Genomic DNA, 19,399 nt, shown 5'->3' on the forward strand with positions numbered 1-19,399 from the left:
GTCTCCCCAGACGCGCCAGGCGTTTGAACAGACCGGAAGTGCGAGTTCAACGACTTCCGGCAGTTGGGCTGGGAGGAGTAAGGAGTCCCGGGAATGGCGACCAAGGAGCTTGCGCGGTACGCGAGGGGTTTCTGGGCTGGGGGTGGCTCCTGGTCGGGTGCTGGCGCCCCCGGTAGGTCTGGGCAGTGGGCATCCACGGTGTCAGCCTTCATTCTCTGCGGCCCCGGCGTCTCCGACGTGCACTGTGTGGCCGGACTGAAAGGTCTCTGCTTGGATCTCGATCTCGAGCCTCAGGCAGTTTTCTGCGCGAGGGTGGAAGAACCGGGGTTCGGGCTGTGTGGCCTTGAGCCACTGTCAGCCAGTTCTAGGCCTCGGGAAACGAACTGGGCATGACAGCACCTCGTAGGCCGTTCCGAGGTTTCAGGCAGCCCCCACCTCACCCGTCAAGCTGTACACGCCACCACTTCCTAGTGATCCGTTTAATTAGTAATGTTATTTATTGTGTCCTTCTCCCTGATTCCTGGTCACGCTGTGCACATTTCTGATTTCTAGAAGCACTGTTGTAATGTATTCGTAAATAGCATGGGCTTCAGAGTTGGGTTTCACATACCAAATCTGTGTTCTTTCGCAAATTACTGAATTCGTTATCTCATCCATAATATAGAAGTAGCAAAAGTGATTATCTCGTACAGTGTTGAGGATTAAGTGAGATCACCAGAGTTCAGTGCCTGCTATTTAGTAAGAAATCAAATAAATATTCGCAATTATTCCCAACTCCTTGCACTTCCCATCACGTTTTAAACAAAAAACGACAACAGGAAGTGTCTGCTTAAACTCCACCTGTTCCTCTAGGACCTGTACCTCATAGTTGTCTTACTTAACACCTCATTAGGCTCATCCCTTTCTATGAACTCAACTATTGCCTTTGCGGATCCTTTGTCATATATTACCTTACAGTGGTTTGCCATGGATGTCTAGTTTCTTTACCCAGCCGTATTTTGAGCTCCTGGAAGACTGGATCAGCCGTATCTCCTCAGAACTGGGCTGTGCACGTAGCAAGGGCTTGAAAAATGCAAAGGCAGAAAATAAGCTTTTCAATACATCTTTACCTCTGCAATCACTCAAGTTCCTCAGTATTTACTGTAAAATAAGGAAAGCAGAAGGAATTAGTCTAAGTTTGCAAATATGAACTTTGAGGCAGGTGAAATGACTATTAAGAGAGGGTGGCAGTCCATATAAGAACCAAGGTCTTCAGCTCTCAAAGCCTAGTTCAATTTCCTGTCACTCACATTAATACATTAATAATGAGGGTTATACCATTAGTTTGTTAGCATATTCCAACAGGAGTGTGACTGAGTTTGTTGAACATATTGGGTTGTTTTACATTTTTAGGCAGCTTGGATTAATTAGAAGAAAGTCAGTTGCACCAGCAAATGGAAATCTAGGAAGAAGCAAATCCAGTAAGTAGTGTGCTTCATTTCTTTACATTTTGTATCCTTGCACTTTTAACATTGATAAAGCATAAGGATACCCTTTGTTTTTGCAGAGCAGTTCTTTGACTACTTAATTGTCATTGATTTTGAGTCCACATGTTGGAATGATGGGAAACGCCACCGGAGCCAAGAAATAAGTATGTCTGGACTTCTAGTGGCCAAAGCCAGCCCTGGAGGAGTCACTTTAATAGTCAACAATTAGTTTAAAGAAAACAAGATGCCCTGTGAATTGGTAGTTTACTGTAAAACCTGACTCGACAAAAAAAGAACAAAAACCTAATATCTAAAAGTATCATATAAAATAATTATCTTAGAATTCCATACAAAATCTCGATTGCATAGGAACTGAAAAAATACCTTTGCAAAAAGGAGTATATTTTAACTTCCATATGGTCTTCATATTTAATTATGGAAATATATTCAAGAGTTTTAAGTAGAAATACTGATAACTTTAATATTCTGGCTTATTCTTTGGCATAATTTTATTATAACTTATATCACACTGCTTTGGTCATTTTAATAAGCTTTTACTGAAATAATGATTGTTTAATAATGCTATCTGATGGCGAAATATGTTTAGAGTGATTACAGCATTAATTTAACAATTTTGTATTTAAGTGTCAATTGATAATTCTTTCATGTAGTTGAATTTCCAGCAGTATTGCTGAACACATCAACTGGAGAGATTGAATCTGAGTTCCATGCTTACGTTCAGCCTCAAGAACATCCAATTCTTTCTGAATTTTGCATGGAACTCACAGGCATAAAACAGGTATGCCCTTCTCTTTTCCCTACCTCTCTTCTCACCCTGCCCCCCCCCAAACAAAACCCAAGAAAGTATGATGCAAATATTAAAATTCAGAAATCAGTTTTTAAAAGAAAATAAAAAGTATATACCATTTGGAATTAGATTTGTGTACTGCTGGAAATAATGTTCCCTCCAGCACTCTGTTGGAATCTTTAAAAATTAGATAAAATAGTGTTGTAAAAATGAATATCAAACTTTCTTCATGGAAATTAAGTGACATCAAATTTCTGTCAGTCAGGATTTAATTAGTATATTTTTTTAATAAATTTTTAAAAAAGGTTTTATTTATTTTTGCGAGAGAAAAAGCGTGTGTACGAGTGGGGGGAGGGGCAGAGGGAGAAGCAGACTCCCCACTGAGTGGGGAGCCGGATGCGGGACGTGATCCCAGGACTCTGGGCTCATGATCTGTGCCAAAGGCAGATGCTTAACCAACTGAGCCACGCAGGCACCCAGAACCTCTTCTTTTTTATATCCCCCTATAGTGCCTAATTATGTGCTAATGATGTGTTCAATAATTATGGAATTCGATTGTTGAATTCAGATTTTGTGACTTTACTCAGGCTCAGGTTGATGAAGGAGTCCCTCTGAGGATTTGCTTATCTCAGTTCTGTAAATGGATTCAGAAGATTCAGCAAGAGAAGAAAATTATTTTTGCTACTGGGATTCCAGATCTGCCTAATTCCGAAGTAAAATTATGTGCATTTGTTACTTGGTCAGGTAAAAAATAAGTCATATCTATCAATCATAAATGAGTAGAGTTACCACTATGTAATTCTTTATCTGTAGGAAGAATTGTACTTGTTAACCTCTTAGGCCCCGAAGAGAAATCTCAGTGCCTGACAGATGTTAACCAAGGAAAGTAAATTTATTCATATTTTTCAAATTTTACCATCCTGGGATACTTAAAAATTTTTTAAGACTTAACTTTAAGAATCTTTCTGGATTGTTCCTCCCTGTTCTTCTGACTCCAGGCAAAGATGATTTAATGAAAACTCTTATGCTACTTTCTACAACCTTGAATAAAAAGAGTCTTCATTCAACTCACATCCTTTGCTTTAAACTTTCACACTAGGAAAAATGGGCCATTAAAGTAGATCTTTTGTATGCCTGTGTTATAGCATTGCCATTAATAGTCGTTGATAGCAATGCTGTGCCATCGATAGTCATATTTTTGGTTTCAGGTTTCTATAAGATGTCTGGTTTCCAATTACATTAGTATTTTCTAGAATGTTAAAAGCAGATAACCTTCTCCTTGTGGCCTTGTAACTTGACCGTACTCTTCTTTCTGAAATACTCAGTATGTTTAATTGGGTGTTTAAGAAATCATTTAGAAACTTAGTTACCAACATAATTTCTTAATGGTAAGTTATGTAAAGTGGATAATTGTTAGATATTAACAGCAATTAAATCCTACTGTCTTGTTTTATATAGTATATTGTTATAGTATATACAATACAGTATAGCTTACATTCTATATATAGTACATATTACACTTCAGTATATAGCACGTGATGATAGTATACTATATAGTATTATATATATTACGTCTTTCTAAATCTTATATAATATTTCTCTCTTTTATTTATAAACGATAGCATGAGTAAAAACTGCTGGCATCACTGAATTTGTTCTATTTTAATATCCTTAATGCAGACTGGGACTTGGGGGTTTGCCTGGAGTATGAGTGTAAGAGAAAACAACTGTTAAAACCCGTGTTCTTAAATTCTTGGATTGATCTCAGAGTCACTTACAAGGTAAGGGTCAAAGATGGGGGCATGGTCACTTTCCTTCTGTTGAAAAATGATTAAACTTCATCCCATACATGGTATAGGTTACATAAATAGAATGTTATTTTAAATTTTCACATAAATACATTTCTTAAACTATGAAAAATGACAATAAAATAAGTACATTCCAAATCTAATAGAACAAAAAATTATGAAAAGTAAATGGTTAATACATAACCTTTCTAATAGTAACCTTTTTTTGCATATGTTTCTTTCGTTTGGTTAGATTTTCTATGGAAGAAAACCAAAAGGACTTAGTGGTGCCCTGCAGGAAGTGGGAATACAATTCTTAGGACGAGAACATTCTGGTTAGTATAAATTGAAAATAATTTTACTATGTAAGTCATCTTATTTCTATAAAGTCTTTCATATGAATCTCATGGTTTTGGTGATGTCATTAATAAGGACTATCCTTTCAAGCTAAGAAAAGTTCCTGGGGCGCCCGGGTGGCACAGCGGTTAAGCATCTGCCTTTGGCTCAGGGCATGATCCCGGTGTTATGGGATCGAGCCCCACATCAGGCTCCTCTGCTATGAGCCTGCTTCTTCCTCTCCCACTCCCCCTGCTTGTGTTCCCTCTCTCGCTGGCTGTCTCTATCTCTGTCAAATAAATAAATAAAATCTTTAAAAAAAAAAAGTTCCTAATCTATACAATTCAAAGATTTCTGACTTTAAAATTACACTACTGTAAAGTAGTATAAGATAAAGACTGCCATCTAGTGGCTTTCTAGTTGTAAAAAAGAATAAAAATGAGCTAAATCAAATGGAGATTAAACAAATGCCCAAACAACACAGCGAATTCGTGAAAAAACTGAACAAGGCCATTGGATTACTCACAAAGCATGGTCCCTACAGAATGTTGCTTACCTTTTTGAGAACTGTAACAAATTTTTATCTCTTCTGTAAATGTGGGAGATCTTGTCTCTCATTGGTAAGGTTGCAACAGCATGTGCTAATCCAATTTATCACGATTAAAATTAGTAGATGATCATAAAACTAATAGTATGTTCCAATATAAATTGTGATTTCTTATTTTTGCTATATTTCTTTACACTGGTACTACTAAATTCCGTGTTTGATATCTGTTTCCTCAGGGTTGGATGATTCTCGGAATACTGCCCTACTTGCTTGGAAAATGATCAGGGATGGTTGCTTAATGAAAATTACAAGGTTCTTGAACAAGGTTAGTGGTGTCTTGCCTCTTTATTCTGTCACCTCAAACTCCAGAAGTAATCATAGGTTCATTGAAATATAAATATCATGTGTGGAATAATTGATAAATCAATGAATGATGACATTTTTCTTTTTTGTCAAATCATATACTGTGTACTAAAAAGATTACAAATGCATTGTTTCTAAAGCTATTGGATTTGTCTGTGGAATCATAGGTGCCCACTAAGAAGAATTCCAGCGTTTTGGCCAGAAATTTGAATACGAATCAAGTTGAAGAAAGATCAGCCTGCAAGAGTAGCATTCAGGGTCTGAGCACATATGATAGGGAGCCTAAAAATACAGAAAATTCTCATGGAAAAGTTCAAATGAGGTCAGTTGGTGTGAATTCTCCTATAAAGGTACAGCAAGATCAGTTCCAACTAAAGAGCAGTGTAAAAGCAGGTCTTCACAATGGCAAAAGCTATTTATCTTTTTTTAATACAAAATCCTCTACTTCTCTGGAGCAGTTGCCATCTGCCAGCTTGAATACACCTGTGCAGAAGCACGTAAGAAACAAACACCTTGCGTTTAATGCCAAATCTAAGTCTTCAGCAGTTGGTTCAGAATTGGTACTTGTATCAACTACCATTTCATCTGTTAATCATGTTTCTGATACAGAAATGAGTTATGCTCTTGATTGTTTACCTATGTTGGCTGATTGGGAGGATGTAGCTTTACTGCCAGCATCTCAGCCTGAGCAAAGTATAGATTATGTACCTTCCATTAGTGACTCAAACTTAGACACTTCATTTAATTCTATAGAAAGATTAATGGTTTTAAAAGAAGGCACAGAAGAAACTCCTCAAAAATATGGTACCTCTAAGTCTGTTGTATATAAGAGTCCACATACTACTATTTATCACGTGAAAGAAGCCAAAGATCCAGATTCGGATGTTTCTGACTTTAAATTACCTGAATGCAAACCAAGTAGCTTCAACAGTGTTAATGCCACTATGTCCCATCCTTCAGTATTGGGGAAATATCCCCTCCTTTTAGATAGTACTAAAAGGAGTACTAAAAGGAGTCTGTCCAGTCCTCTATCTTTCCCATCAGCAAAAAAACAGATCCTCACTGTTCATGAAGAAAAGCCTACATCGTCTGATGGCTCCCCAGTGAGAAGTTGTTCCCAGAAGGTCCTCCCCTCTATCTTAGCTTCTACAGTTAACCTGCAAGAGCCTTGGAAGAGTGGGAAAATGACACCGCCTTTATGCAAGTGTGGCCGAAGATCTAAGAGACTTGTTGTTTCTAATAATGGCCCAAACCATGGAAAAGTCTTCTATTGTTGCCCAGTTGGGAAATACCAAGAAAACAGAAAATGTTGTGGTTATTTCAAATGGGAACAAACACTTCAAAAGGAGAGAGCCAACAGCAGAGTTCTGTCTCATTCCCCAGGGGGACTCACTTTTAGTTCCCCAGAAATAAGCCATATTTGTGACAGAAATGTAAATTTTTCTACTAAAAATTCATTGAGACTCAGACCTTCAATGAGGAATTGATAAACTTTCTGTACATCCAAACTATGGTTTTACTATAATATGACTTTTTGTGTGATAAACAGGAAAAAGTGTATAGGGCTACAAGTTATGGGGACTTAGTATATCTGAGTTCTGTAGACTGTATTGGGCTATTAAAAACACACACACACACACACACACACACACACACACACACACACTGAAGATAGAGAAAAAATCAATTTCACAGGCTTCTAATTTCATTCATCAGTTATCCAACATTTGTCTTCTGTTCATGTATGAATTCTGATTGTTCCTTGAATTTCCAAACATCATGAGTATTCTGATAATACTTGTACACTGTTTTATTTTTATTTCATATATGAACACTTGCCAAATTTATCATAACTTTCTTGAAGAACCACAAATTAAATATTTTGTATACTGCATTTGATTAGATACAAGCAACAGTAGTATGATGTTCTTCTTTTAGTTAGACCTCGAAATGAATTTAAGCTATTTTTAAGTTCCTTGAATAAAAATGTGACTAATAAAAATCCCTGGCCTGTTTTCAGGTAGATACTTAACTTTGAGAATTATGATCATTTTCTAACTTTTTGTTTTTCTAAAAACTTTAATAATAAGTTGTTTAGTTTTATTTCAAAACTTGAAGATTCGTTCTAATTTGTATATCAACATATCAGAAGAATTATTCAACTAGAATTTGAAAACCAACAAGTCAGAAATTTGGTTCAGATACTTTATGTTTAAAAATTTCTCAGCAATTGATGGCATTCTTTTTATATTACCAAAATCATAAGAATATTGACACTAATGCAGAGGAATTTACTAAATATTTTATTTCACAATTCAGCCTCTGATGTTATAACCATGAGATATTTTATTTTACTTTTTTAAAAGATTTTATTTTTTAAAGTAATCTTTACATCCAACATGGGGCTCAAACTTAGAACTCTGAGATCAAGAGGTGCATGCTCTACTGACTGAGCCAGCCAGGTGCCCCAACCACAAGATATTTTAAATCAACAATTTGTAAGTATATTATCACAGTTTTAATCACCTCCCTATACTCTTGTGGTTTGGACAGAGTCTTAGTTTTATAGATACTGTGGTAAATAATAGAATGGATTTAAATTGTTTCCCATTCTTTCTTCCTCAGTTCATTTCTTTTTATCTTCCCACTGATAGTCTTTGGCAGCTCTTGAACAATTTCCACCTGTTGGTATCAAGGGAAAAAATTAGCCCAGAAGTTTTCATCTTGAGACAAAGTCAGTTATATAGCAGTTTTATTATCTCTAGGTGAAAGAATTAGGACACCCATCTGGTGGGTTTTGGTAGCAACCAAAAAGGGAGAGGGGTATTGTTGAGGAGATGTTGCTTGATATTTAGTATTTACTACAAGTCCAGAAGCCAAATGACCCAGCAAATTATGTCAAGAGTTCCATTTTAATCTCAAAGATTCTGCTTCTTATCCATGTCATTAGTTCAGTTTGGAATATTTTGTGTAGCATGTTTGAGGAGAGTGTTCATTAAAATTAAAAAAAAAAACAGCTGAAATTTGTCAGAACACTAAGCAAATTGTCATCATAATTAGAATACCTACCTTCCTGGGATATTTGTAAGGTGCTGTAGTTTTTTTTACATGCTCTTGAATCTCCTTTTTTAGTTGTTCTTGATCATGTGACTTGTAATCAGGGGTCAGAACTATAAAAGCCTTTACCACCTGAAAAAAATATTTGAAACACCAGGAAGATGAGTTGTATATTTTTATGTTTTAGTGTGTTTCTTTACTTTCTCTAACTGGGAATCTAAGTGCCTGCTGGGGTGGGCCAGAAGGCTTCATAGGGTTTGATCCCAGCTCTGTGCTCTTAAGTCAGCCAGTTGAGTCCCATAACTCCTGTTCTGTAATACAAGAGGGTTTCTGGGAACCCTGCTTTGTTAATGATCTTGGTGAACTAGAACTTTCTCATCTAACTACATCTTGAACTCTGCTTTCTGACCTTCTGTTTCTGAGCTGTCTTTGCTCTTGACTTCTTGCCTCATCTTTCATCTCCTTCAAGAAAATTTCCTTTTAGAAAAAAAAAAATTCCTTTTAGAAATTCAACAATGCACTAAGCACAGCCTCTTGGGTAACATCTTAGCCTGATCTAGCCTAGTTTCTTGGTCCCCACCTCTCAGTGTGGCCCTTGTAAAGAGTATTCACACTGAGTTTGCTATATTCTTATTGAAAGGAACAGTTCATTGATGCTGTGCACTCCTCATTTCAGAGATACTTATGTTGATATAAGGCTGTGAAGATTCCAACAGCCCCTTTGCTATTATTCTGACCAATTTACCTGAACCTGAGGAGCAAGAGTAGAAAATGGTGGTGGTCCTTGCTCTCTAATTGGCAGGAGACAGGGAGGACTTCATTACTTTATGCTCACAAATCCTGTTTTCATTCCTTGAAATGTTTTGGGAAATCCTGCCCTGCCCAGTTTTTGGACTATCTTTCTATAATTTTATCAAAGCCATTTTTTAATATTTCATAAAATGTTTTTGTGTTTATACTGGCTCTTCTGCTTTATCAACATTTTTATGAATTAAAAAAATGTAACCTTGCTATAAGTGAATCATTCAGAGGCAGATTATTTTAAGAACTAATGTTTATACTTACTGGTTTGCATATTGATGACTTCTACACCTTGGATAAGGTCTACTGTATCTTTATAAAAGTTTTTTTTTATGATTTATTTATTTTATTTTTTTTATTTTTATTTATTTTTTTTATTTTTTTAAGATTTTATTTATTTATTTGACAGAGAGAGACAGCCAGCGAGAGAGGGAACACAGCAGGGGGAGTGGGAGAGGAAGAAGCAGGCTCATAGCAGAGGAGCCTGATGTGGGACTCGATCCCGGCACGCCAGGATCACACCCTGAGCCGAAGGCAGACGCTTTAACGACTGCGCTACCCAGGCGCCCCTGATTTATTTATTTTAGAGAGAGACCGCAAGTGCATGTGCGCGCAGGAGTCGGGGGAAGGGCAGAGGGAGAGAATCTGAAGCAGACCCCACACTGAGTGCAGAGCCCAACTCAGAACTTGATCTCATGACCCTGACCTGAAATCAAGAGTTAGATGCTCAACTGTCTGAGCCACCCCGGTGCCCCTATAAAAATGTTTATACACCATTACAGAAGGTCATAAATTAATATGGAGCACGCTAACATGATTAAGGGCATGAACTCTAGAGTCAGATGGCCTGGGTTCAAATCACACTTCGTTGTGTAATCTTGGGAATGTTAGGATACCTCTCTGTGCCTGTTTCCTTCTCCAAAAAGAGAGGTTGTAAGGATTAAATAGGGCCTATACAGGCCCTGTGTAGGGCTTATAATACCCGGAACATCAGAATAAGTCATCAGAAATATTATGTATTAGTAGTAGTAGTATTAGAAGTACAAGATTTTTCTTTTAACTAAAATCCTTAAATCGGCTTCAAAGTTTCTGTAAAATTCTCTGCAAAACTCTGCATTTTTATAAGTCTACAGTTGTGCCACTTAATATGGTAGCCACTAGCCACATGTAACTATTTAAATTTAATTAAAATGAAATAAACATTTTCTCCGTCACACCAACCACATCTCAAGTGCCTTATAGCCGTGTGTATTGTATCGAGTGGTGTGGATATAGAACATTTCCATCATTGCGTAAGTCCAATAGTGACTTATGGTCTTCAAATTCCAAAGAACATTGTGATACTACCGGTGGAGTTCAGAGTGAAAGGATAAACTTCAGTAATCACAGAATCAATTCTCTCTCTCATCTATCTGGAATATTGGAGGCCCTGCTTGGCAAAGGGGACCCAAAGAGTAGCGTGGAAACTTTAAACTCAAACTACCCTCTGATCAGCCCCAATAAGAATGAACTTTCAAGGGTGCATGTGACTCTTGATCTCGGGGTCATGAGTTCAAGCCCCTCATTGGGCATAGATAGAGCTTACTTTAAAAAAAAAAAAAAAAGGAATGAGCTTTTAAGGACTGTCTTATTCACAGCTTATTTCCTGAATCTTCCACTTGTCTACGTACCCAGCCTACTTCTGGTCACCTCAGTTCCTATCTCTGACCTTCCTTCCACCCCTGATATCTGATGCCAGCCTATCCTCCTCAGCTACAGTAGAGACCATGTTGGTTTCCAGACTTGGGTAATAACTTAATCCTATCTAGCTGACATCTGGCATCCTATCCTGTTGTGAGCCTGGGTTGTTGGCATTCACACCATCCCTCTATGGAAAGGATTCAAATTCCTTATACGTATTTTCAGTCTTATTTTTAGCAGTTCTTTCTGACTAGCATAGTTACTAATGACTCTGGCTTGCAGTTAGTGAGTGAATCATTTGGGTAATTCTGTTTCGATGAATTGTTGAAAAGTATGCGTTAGACTGCCAACAAATTATAAAATGGAAATGAATCTTTTTTTTTTTTTTTTTTTTTTTTTTACCTCTCCCCTGATGGGGTCTGGGCTGCTGACAACTGCTGCCTCTACAACTGCAGGATGCTCAATCAGGGCACTTTCTACCTCAAATGGTCCAATTCTGTAACTGGGAAATAAAACATATGACAGGAATTTATAAAAGTGAGCAGCAGGTCCACTCCAGAACACGACGATCAATTAATGTAGACATATACGCAGATGAAAAATTACCCAGAAGATAATATGATATCATCTGATCTTGCAACAAACCAGAAATAGCCATCTTCATCCATATAGCCCCTGTCCCCAGTGATGTAGAAATTGCCTCGTAGGGTTGAAGCTGTTTTTGTAGGATTATCCTGTGAAACAAATAGCATTTTGTTTGTATTACTGTGAATGTGATTCTTCTGTTTGGTTGGATTTTTAGATGTTCAAGGGGGAAAAAAAGTGGTTTTTCTGAGAAACCTTGGAATGAAGAGGAGCCAGCAAATGAAATAAGGATGAAATTCCAGCATTGAGCTAGCCCAAGCAAAGAAAGGTAAACTACAGTTACAAAGACTAGGCATGCTGCCATCGTGAGAATTTTCTTTTCTTTTTTAAAGATTTTATTTATTCATTTTGAGAGAGAGCAAGGGGGAGAACACAAATGGTGGGGGGGGGCAGACAGAGAGGGAGAAGGAGACTCCCCACTGAGCAGAGAGCCCGACATGGGGCTCCATCCCAGGACCCTGGGATCACGAGCTGAGCTGAAGGCAGATGCTTAACTGACTGAGCCACCCAGGTGCCCTTCTTTTCTTTTTTAAAGATGTTTAAAATTTATTTGAGGGAGAATGGGAGTGGGGAAGGGGCAGAGGGAGGGAGAGGGAAAGAATCTCAAGCAGACCCCATGTGGAGTGCAAAGCCCAATACGGGGCTCAATCTCAGGATCCTGAGATCACAACTTAAGAGGAAACCAAGAGTTGGATGCTTAACCAACTAAGCCACCAGGCACCCCCTGAGAATTTTCTTTGATGGATCACTAAACACTGCAGGAGTTCAGAGATCCAGAGTGTGGGCTAATTAAGTCTTTTAGGTGTTTAATACAGGTAGGGAAAGAGAGAGGTGAATACTCAAGAGTTAAATGAAAGCACCAGCACCTAATAAACCAAAGAATAAACTTTGTTTTTGTATTTTGTTGTTTTACACAAAAACAGAGAACTGGTTCTGTAACTTTGGCAGGAGGAAAAAGGAAGTATTGTTACATTATGTAAAATTCAGTGACAAGTTGGGACACCTGGGTGGCTCAGTCAGTTACGTGTCTGCCTTTGGCTTAGGTCCTGATCCTAGGGTCCTGGGATTGAGTCCTGCATGGGGTGCCTTGCTCAGGAGGGAGCATGTTTCTCCCTCTGCCTCTGCCTGCCACTCCCCCTGCTTGTACTCTTTCTATCTCTGCCAAATAAATAAAATCTTAAAAAAAATAAAATAAAAACTTAAAAAATTCACTGACGAGTAGAACCTGGACCTTTGATTATATCAATGTAAACTTTGTTACAATTTGTATACTTCCATTAGAGGTGAAAATGGGTTTGCAAACAGTAGGGAATTTGGAAGGCCTCTAGTGAAAAACATTTCTTAATCTCACTGCACATTTTCTATACCTTTCACTCAAGAAGGAAGACCACTAATCAGATTTCAGGAAAATGATTAGGTGCTGTTTTATCATGTAGAGGATCAGTGTATACAAAAAGGGCTGTCTTTCTAGGGCTCACTTCTCTTACCTTCATGAGCCTGGAGCAATGATCTAGCCCAGGGAGAACAAGCATTTAGGTGTTTCTGCAGTTTCCTCTCTGAGGCATTACTATTCAGGACAATGAATCTCTCAAGAAAAGTCCAAGCACCTATCCTAGGTGTGTTTTGTGGCAAATAGGGATAGTTACCAAGCACTTTTGAGAAATAAATAGGAAATAAGAGGTTATTTAATAAGTCTCTTACTATATAATGAGCAAAAAGGCCAAACGGTCGGTTAGGTAGAACTTGAATGCCAATATCTCCTTCTTGTCCAGGAGGTAGAACATTGCCATTTACATCTAAAATCTAGGATAAAATAGAACAATTTATTTAAGGAGATTTTTATGTAAAGGTACATGTTAAAATTTTACTTTGTTTTGTTTTGAATTTTGCCATTTAAGAATGCAGACTTCAAAAAAAATTAAGTATACTTTAAATTCCCAAGAAAATGTGTTTATTTAAATTCTTAGTGTAAAATATATTATAAAATGCAAGTTAGCAAAATGTGAAGAATAAAAATTGTCTTTAAGTCTATCTAGCAATAATCGCATTTTTGGTGATATCTTTTGAGACAATATAGACATAGGAAAAAATAGGATCACTTTATAATATACTGTTTTACAACCTTCTTTTACCATTTGCAATATGTCTTGGTTATCTTTTACTCTCAAGTAAATATTTCATTAGTGGTTTTCAAACTTTGTTTAACTGTAGAACAAATAAAACCTTACTTCAGGAGCCCAATATAAGTAAGCAGAGAAAGGGGAATGTTCTCTGGTTGAGACACTGGTGAGTATGCCAGAAGCCTTGCTTTCTTACCTTTTCCCCAGTCTTCCTGGTTCCCCGAAGTACCTAACAGTGAAGTACCTTCCAGTAGCTAGCATTTCGTAGGCCCTGACTGCATTCCAAGTAATAAATGCTACAGCTCTAAGTACTTCACATGTATTGTTTTCTTTAGTCCTTACAACAGCCCTATCTGGTTAGCACTATCACTACACTCATTTTACATATGAGGAAACCGAGGTGCAGAGTTTAAGCAACACAGTATATGACTGAGCTGGAATTCAAATCTCAAGCAATCACACTCCAGATCCTGCCCTTTTTATCACTAAACTTCTCTATAGAATCTTTCCAGGGAGTTCAATCCAATTTTTAAAAACCCAGATTAACATTTTTCAGATTGGTTACTTAACTCATGTACCAGATTTTGCCTTAAATAACTTTTAGCTGTCTTTACATATGAACTCTCTACTTTGCCTTTATATACATCCACCAAGAGCCTTCAAACCTGAGATGTGGCTTGTGTGGAAAATAGGGTGTAATACTTATTTGGCACTTTCCAAATGGAAATGGGCTGTGTCCCCAAAGGGAAACTTGAAAGGCTGAGGAATTCTAAATGCAAAATCTTACTTTAAAGTTCTTGTAAATAAAAAAATATAAATTCCCGCCCAGTCATCTAAAGAACATTTGGCTCCAGAATCAAGGAATTACTGATGGAAAGGAGATGTTTTCAGAGTTCCAGATACTTATAATAGACTACTCTTTAATAGATGGGAAGAGGCAAAATGTTCTATTTCTGGAGAGATTCTCATTCTTTATTGTTCAAGTGGCCTTAAAAATCTTTAAACATGAAAATTATGGGCTTTGGGCTTTGAAGTTGCAAGAATCTGATATCCAGCTGGTTGGAGCACATCCCCAGATGCCATGCTGTCATTGCAGATGCTCTTAGCTACATAAACAAGAGCAGTAATAAGAGCCCTTGGGGAAAAAGATAAAAATGAAAGTAGCTACCTTAGGGAAATGCACATCAAAACCAAAAGAAGATACCACTTCACCCCCATTAGGATAGCTGCTATCAGAAACACAGAAAATAAGTGTTGGTGAGGATGTGGAGAAATTGGGCACTGTGCACTGTTGTGGGATGTAAAATGGTACAGCCACTTTGTGGAAAACAGTATGGCAATTCCTCAAAAAATTAAAAATAGTATTACCATATGAGCCAGCATTTCTACTTCTTTTTTTTTTTTAAGATTTTATTTATTTATTTGACAGACAGCCAGCGAGAGAGGGAACACAAGCAGGGGGAGTGGGAGAGGAAGAAGCAGGCTCATAGCGGAGGAGCCTGATGTGGGGGTCGATCCCATAACGCCGGGATCACGCCCTCAGCCGAAAGCAGACGCTTAACCGCTGTGCCACCCAGGCGCCCCAGCATTTCTACTTCTGAGCATATACCCAAAAGAATTAGAAGCATGGTCTTGAGGAGATATTTGTGTACCCATGTTGATCACAGCACTATTCACAATAGCTAAAATGTGGAAAGAACCCAAGCACCCATCGACAAATGAATGGAAAAGCAAAATTTGTTATAGCCATACAATGGGATATTATTCGGCCTTAAAAAAGAAAGGAAATTCTGACACATGCTGCATGGATGAAACTTGAGGACATTATGCTAAGGTGTGATTAGCCAGTCACAAAAAGACAAACACACACTGATTCCACTTAATATGAGGTACTTATAAATAGTAGTTGCAGAGGTAGGAAGTAGAATGGTGGTTGCCAGGGTTAGGGGCATTGGGGAATGGGAAGTTATTATTTAATAAATACAGAGTCTCAGTTTTATAAGATGAAAAGAGTTATGGAGGGGCGCCTGGGTGGCGCAGCGGTTAAGCGTCTGCCTTCGGCTCAGGGCGTAATCCCGGCATTCTGGGATCGAGCCCCACATCAGGCTCCTCTGCTGGGAGCCTGCTTCTTCCTCTCCCACTCCCGCTGCTTGTGTTCCCTCTCCCGCTGGCTGTCTCTATCTCTGTCGAACAAATAAATAAAATCTTTAAAAAAAAAAAAAAAGAGTTATGGAGATAAATCATGGTAATAGTTGCACAATATTATGAATGTATGTAATACCACCGAACTATGCACTTAAACATGGTCAGGATGGTACATTTTATGTGTATTTTATTATAATTTAAGATTGGGGAAAAATGAAGGTAGTAATGCTAACTGGGAATGCATGACAGAGCAGTTCTCCTCTTGGCCACACCCTTTCTGCATTCAAATATAATTGCTCCAGAAAACCACTGGGCTTGAATTAGTGGGGTGGTGGTGAGATACTGCTGTTGGATCGCTCTGAGTACAGCTGCACCTGTGAGACCTTCACAGCAATGCATATTGGGAATTGTCATTAAGAGGGAAGAAAGGAACACAGCTTTGTGAAATGCCAGCTTGATTACTTATAATGCAGACATGATAATGCTTAATTACTAATTTTTCTTTCTCCAACCTAAGGCAGTCTATAAACCAATGAACTATTGTTAAGCCTCTTTACAGAATGTAACCAGGGCTCCCCTACCATCTCTTCTTAGAAAAGCTTTTCAAAGGAAGGGAATGCAAGGGAGAAATGAATGATAATAATGACACCTGTCTTTTAGACCTTTATTATGTGCTGAGCACTTTGTTATGCTCTTTAGAGATATTATCTTATTTAATCCTCACAAGAAACCTATGGTATCAGTTCCATTATTATTAGGGCAACCAACCATCAGTTTGCCCAGGACTGAGGCAGGAGAGTGTCCCTGGGATGTATGACTTTCCATGCTAAAACCAAGTAAGTCCCCGGCAAACTGAGACAAGTTGGTCACCCTATTCCCTATTTTACAAATCAGGAAACTGAGACTTTAATAACTTCCCCAAAGACACTCAGCCAAAGACACTCAGCTCATGAAGCTCAGAGCCAGACCTGAACCACCAGGCCAGCCCATCTTTAGACAAGGTTCTCAGCAAAGTTAAAGTGAGGGAAAGAACTCAGATCTGGCTTATTCTATACACTGATATCAGCAATCCATTTCAAACTTACTCTAACTTTCTCAAACTTACCTGATCATAAGAACTGGGATGCTTGTTTAAAACACAGATTTCAGGGTCCCACCTAGAAGGGGCCTGAAAATTAGTATTTTTTAACAAGTGTCCATGTAATCCTTATGATCAGAAAACCTTGGGAACATTGATTTCATCTATAATTACCCTTCATTTAGGTTTGATTTTGAGCGCTCCATTCTGTAAATTCATCCATTTTGTGTTTTTGTTGCTATGCTGTGGTTTTCTCTTATGTATTAGTGTAAGTTCCTTTGACTATACCTAGCTTTGGGTCTGCTGATCTGAGAACAATTCTAACCCTGTACTAAGTGTGCAGATGGGATAATAGGATGCTCCCTAGGGATCAGGTGGTAATAACAGCCATGGTTACAGAGAGCCAGGAAATGGCCAGGAAGGGCTGGGGAAGGAAAAAAATACTTCAGCTACTGTAAACTGTACCTTCCTTTGGCCTACTTGAACCCCTTAGAAGGTCTTGACCTCCCTTATCAGAGAGGGCAATGTGGTGTTGTGGTTAAGAGTACAGATATTGGAACCAGATTGCTTGGGATTGAATCCCAGCACTAGTAGCTCCTAGCTGTGTGACCTCTGGTGAATTCTTTCCCTCTCTGTGCCTCATCTATAAAATGGTTCTTTAATTTTTTATTGAAGTACAGTTGACATACAATGTTATATTAGTTTCAGGTGTACGACATAGTGATTCAACAAGTTTATGTATTATGCTCACCACAAGTGTAGCTACCCTCTGTCACCATGCAATACTATTACAGTACCATTGACTATATCCCTATGCTGTATCTTTTATCTTTGCAACTTACTCATTCTATAACTGGAAGCCTGTGTCTCCTACTTCCCTTTAGCCATTGTAAAATGGTTCTTATATTGGTATGTCTCTCACAGGTTCTTTCTGGCAATCAAATAGATTGATATTTATAAAATGCCTAGAACTGCTTGGCACAAGAAACTACTTTGCAAAAAATAAAAAAATGGAGACCATTAAACTAATGTCCCTAATCCATTTCCATTACATGGAAATTAAAATATCATAGAAGTAGCATGAAGTCATCACCAAAAGTAGGAGTGTAGGGGAGGGCACAGTGGGGTAAATGGTAAACAGATTGCGTTGTTAAATATTCTCCTAGAAGGAGATGTGCAAACCTTAACATCAAAAGCAGGAGACGGCTTTCCCATTGAGCCAGGCTTAATCTTCATTCCCTTAAAATTTCCACAGATTAGCACCTAGTTCAGAAGGAGAAAGTAACGTTACAGGTAGCTTAAAATTCTGTTCATCTACCATGCATTCATTAAACAAATATTTATTGATGATCATCATTATGATGATGACCGAGGCTCGAAATAAAACAAATTTTCTGCTCTCGTGAAATGTAGAGAGAGACACTAAATAAATACATATAGTAAAGTGATAACACTTAATAAATTGATAATTACTAAAATATCCATATTTATGAAAACATTTGTACCCATATTAGCATGATACTTGTTATGCTGTTCCTATTTAATACATCTGTCAATTTTAATTTTAACCAGGTACTACATTCTCGTGGTTTATAAATAGAAGCACTATAAAAAGGCAAACTATGAAAAATTTCTTTCAGCCTTTCCCTTATCTGCTTTATTGTATGCCTCCTTTTCCTTACATAATAACCAGTTTTGTTAGTAGTTTATTCACTTCCTCTAGAATTTCTTCTTATTCTTATTTCTACAAGCTCTTTAAATAACCCTTTTTAGAGTATTCTTGCCAAGGAGTTATCTAGTGAACTTATAATATTTCAAGTAACTCAGCATTTTCCATTTTTGAGGCAGCCCTGACTAAGAGAGTTCCCTCTTACGTAAGGAGAAATCTTTCACTATAGATTCTTTCACTTAAAATATATTTTAATGCTCTCACTCTGATCAGCTCTATAGTGGCTTTTCTCAATGAATGGTGAAATAACTGTTACAGAGCTTTTTTGCAACTAGCTTCTCTCCCAACTTTTTTTTTCCTGACTATTCTTCTAACCACTCATCTACTTCCCTATCCCTCACATAATCATAAGGATATAATAAATACTTATTTTAAAATTTATTTATCAGTTATTTACATTTATTTATCAGTTTTTATTTATCCAGCTAAGTCAAGTCCAGCCCTGTCTTTTCAATGAGGTCCTATACCGTTTCAGTCTGTCCATATCCTTCATAGATATCCAGACCCGTCCTTTTTCTCCATTGTTCAGTCACTTCAGGATTGATTGGTTCGCCAGCACTCACACAGTGCTTTAAGCTTTTGAACTTATAGCTTCTCAGAAAGCAGATAAGTTAAATTTAGGAGAAAAAATGGGGAGGAATGAAAATCAGAGTTATTTCTAATGAAATTCAACATAGAGTGTGTTTTAGTTCCCTCCTTTCTCCCCTCTCCAATACAAAATCAACAAACAATTCTAACATCATAAAATGACCCCCAAGACATCCATTTTTTTTCCACTTTTATTTTTTGGGAGTGTGTGATCTGTTGCAAAAAAAAAAAAAAAAAGCCATGTCATCC

General features: G+C 37.7%; 2 protein-coding genes across 8 annotated transcripts in view; one reads left to right on the plus strand and one right to left on the minus strand.

The window, feature by feature from the left end:
* Window positions 1-11,758, plus strand: ERI2 (ERI1 exoribonuclease family member 2). 4 transcript variants are annotated; one of them, XM_045799879.1, is made up of 9 exons: window positions 1-116; window positions 1,393-1,460; window positions 1,547-1,630; window positions 2,138-2,265; window positions 2,862-3,018; window positions 3,955-4,055; window positions 4,315-4,396; window positions 5,181-5,269; window positions 11,648-11,758. In XM_045799879.1, the coding sequence occupies exons 1-9, from the start codon at window positions 94-96 to the stop codon at window positions 11,678-11,680; spliced, it is 765 nt and encodes a 254-aa protein (XP_045655835.1). In that variant the 5' UTR covers window positions 1-93; the 3' UTR covers window positions 11,681-11,758. The 4 variants fall into 4 exon arrangements, with proteins under 4 accessions (XP_045655835.1, XP_045655832.1, XP_045655833.1 ...); XM_045799876.2 differs by lacking the exon at window positions 11,648-11,758 and adding an exon at window positions 5,475-11,240; XM_045799878.2 differs by lacking the exon at window positions 11,648-11,758 and adding an exon at window positions 5,475-11,240 and having other exon boundaries at window positions 71-116; window positions 1,552-1,630.
* The window catches only part of LOC148110513 (acyl-coenzyme A synthetase ACSM3, mitochondrial), a 27,014-nt gene continuing 15,209 nt past the window's right edge, over window positions 7,595-19,399 (minus strand). The window contains exons 8-15 of one of the 4 annotated variants that reach the window (XM_087869980.1): window positions 19,030-19,153; window positions 18,016-18,096; window positions 16,861-16,923; window positions 13,192-13,293; window positions 11,452-11,579; window positions 11,248-11,347; window positions 8,377-8,496; window positions 7,595-7,989 (exon numbers count right to left, since the gene is read on the minus strand). In XM_087869980.1, the coding sequence (XP_087726106.1) occupies window positions 7,903-7,989; window positions 8,377-8,496; window positions 11,248-11,347; window positions 11,452-11,579; window positions 13,192-13,293; window positions 16,861-16,923; window positions 18,016-18,096; window positions 19,030-19,153 (805 nt within the window). In that variant the 3' untranslated portion in view covers window positions 7,595-7,902. The remainder of the gene's footprint in view (window positions 7,990-8,376; window positions 8,497-11,247; window positions 11,348-11,451; window positions 11,580-13,191; window positions 13,294-16,860; window positions 16,924-18,015; window positions 18,097-19,029; window positions 19,154-19,399) is intronic. The other 3 variants (XM_087869986.1, XM_087869981.1, XM_087869984.1) reach the window with 3 other exon arrangements.

The sequence above is a fragment of the Ursus americanus genome, chromosome 2 (assembly GCF_024610735.1).
Source record: "Ursus americanus isolate L20-20 chromosome 2, mUrsAme1.1.p, whole genome shotgun sequence".
Classification (NCBI taxonomy): Eukaryota; Metazoa; Chordata; class Mammalia; order Carnivora; family Ursidae; genus Ursus; species Ursus americanus.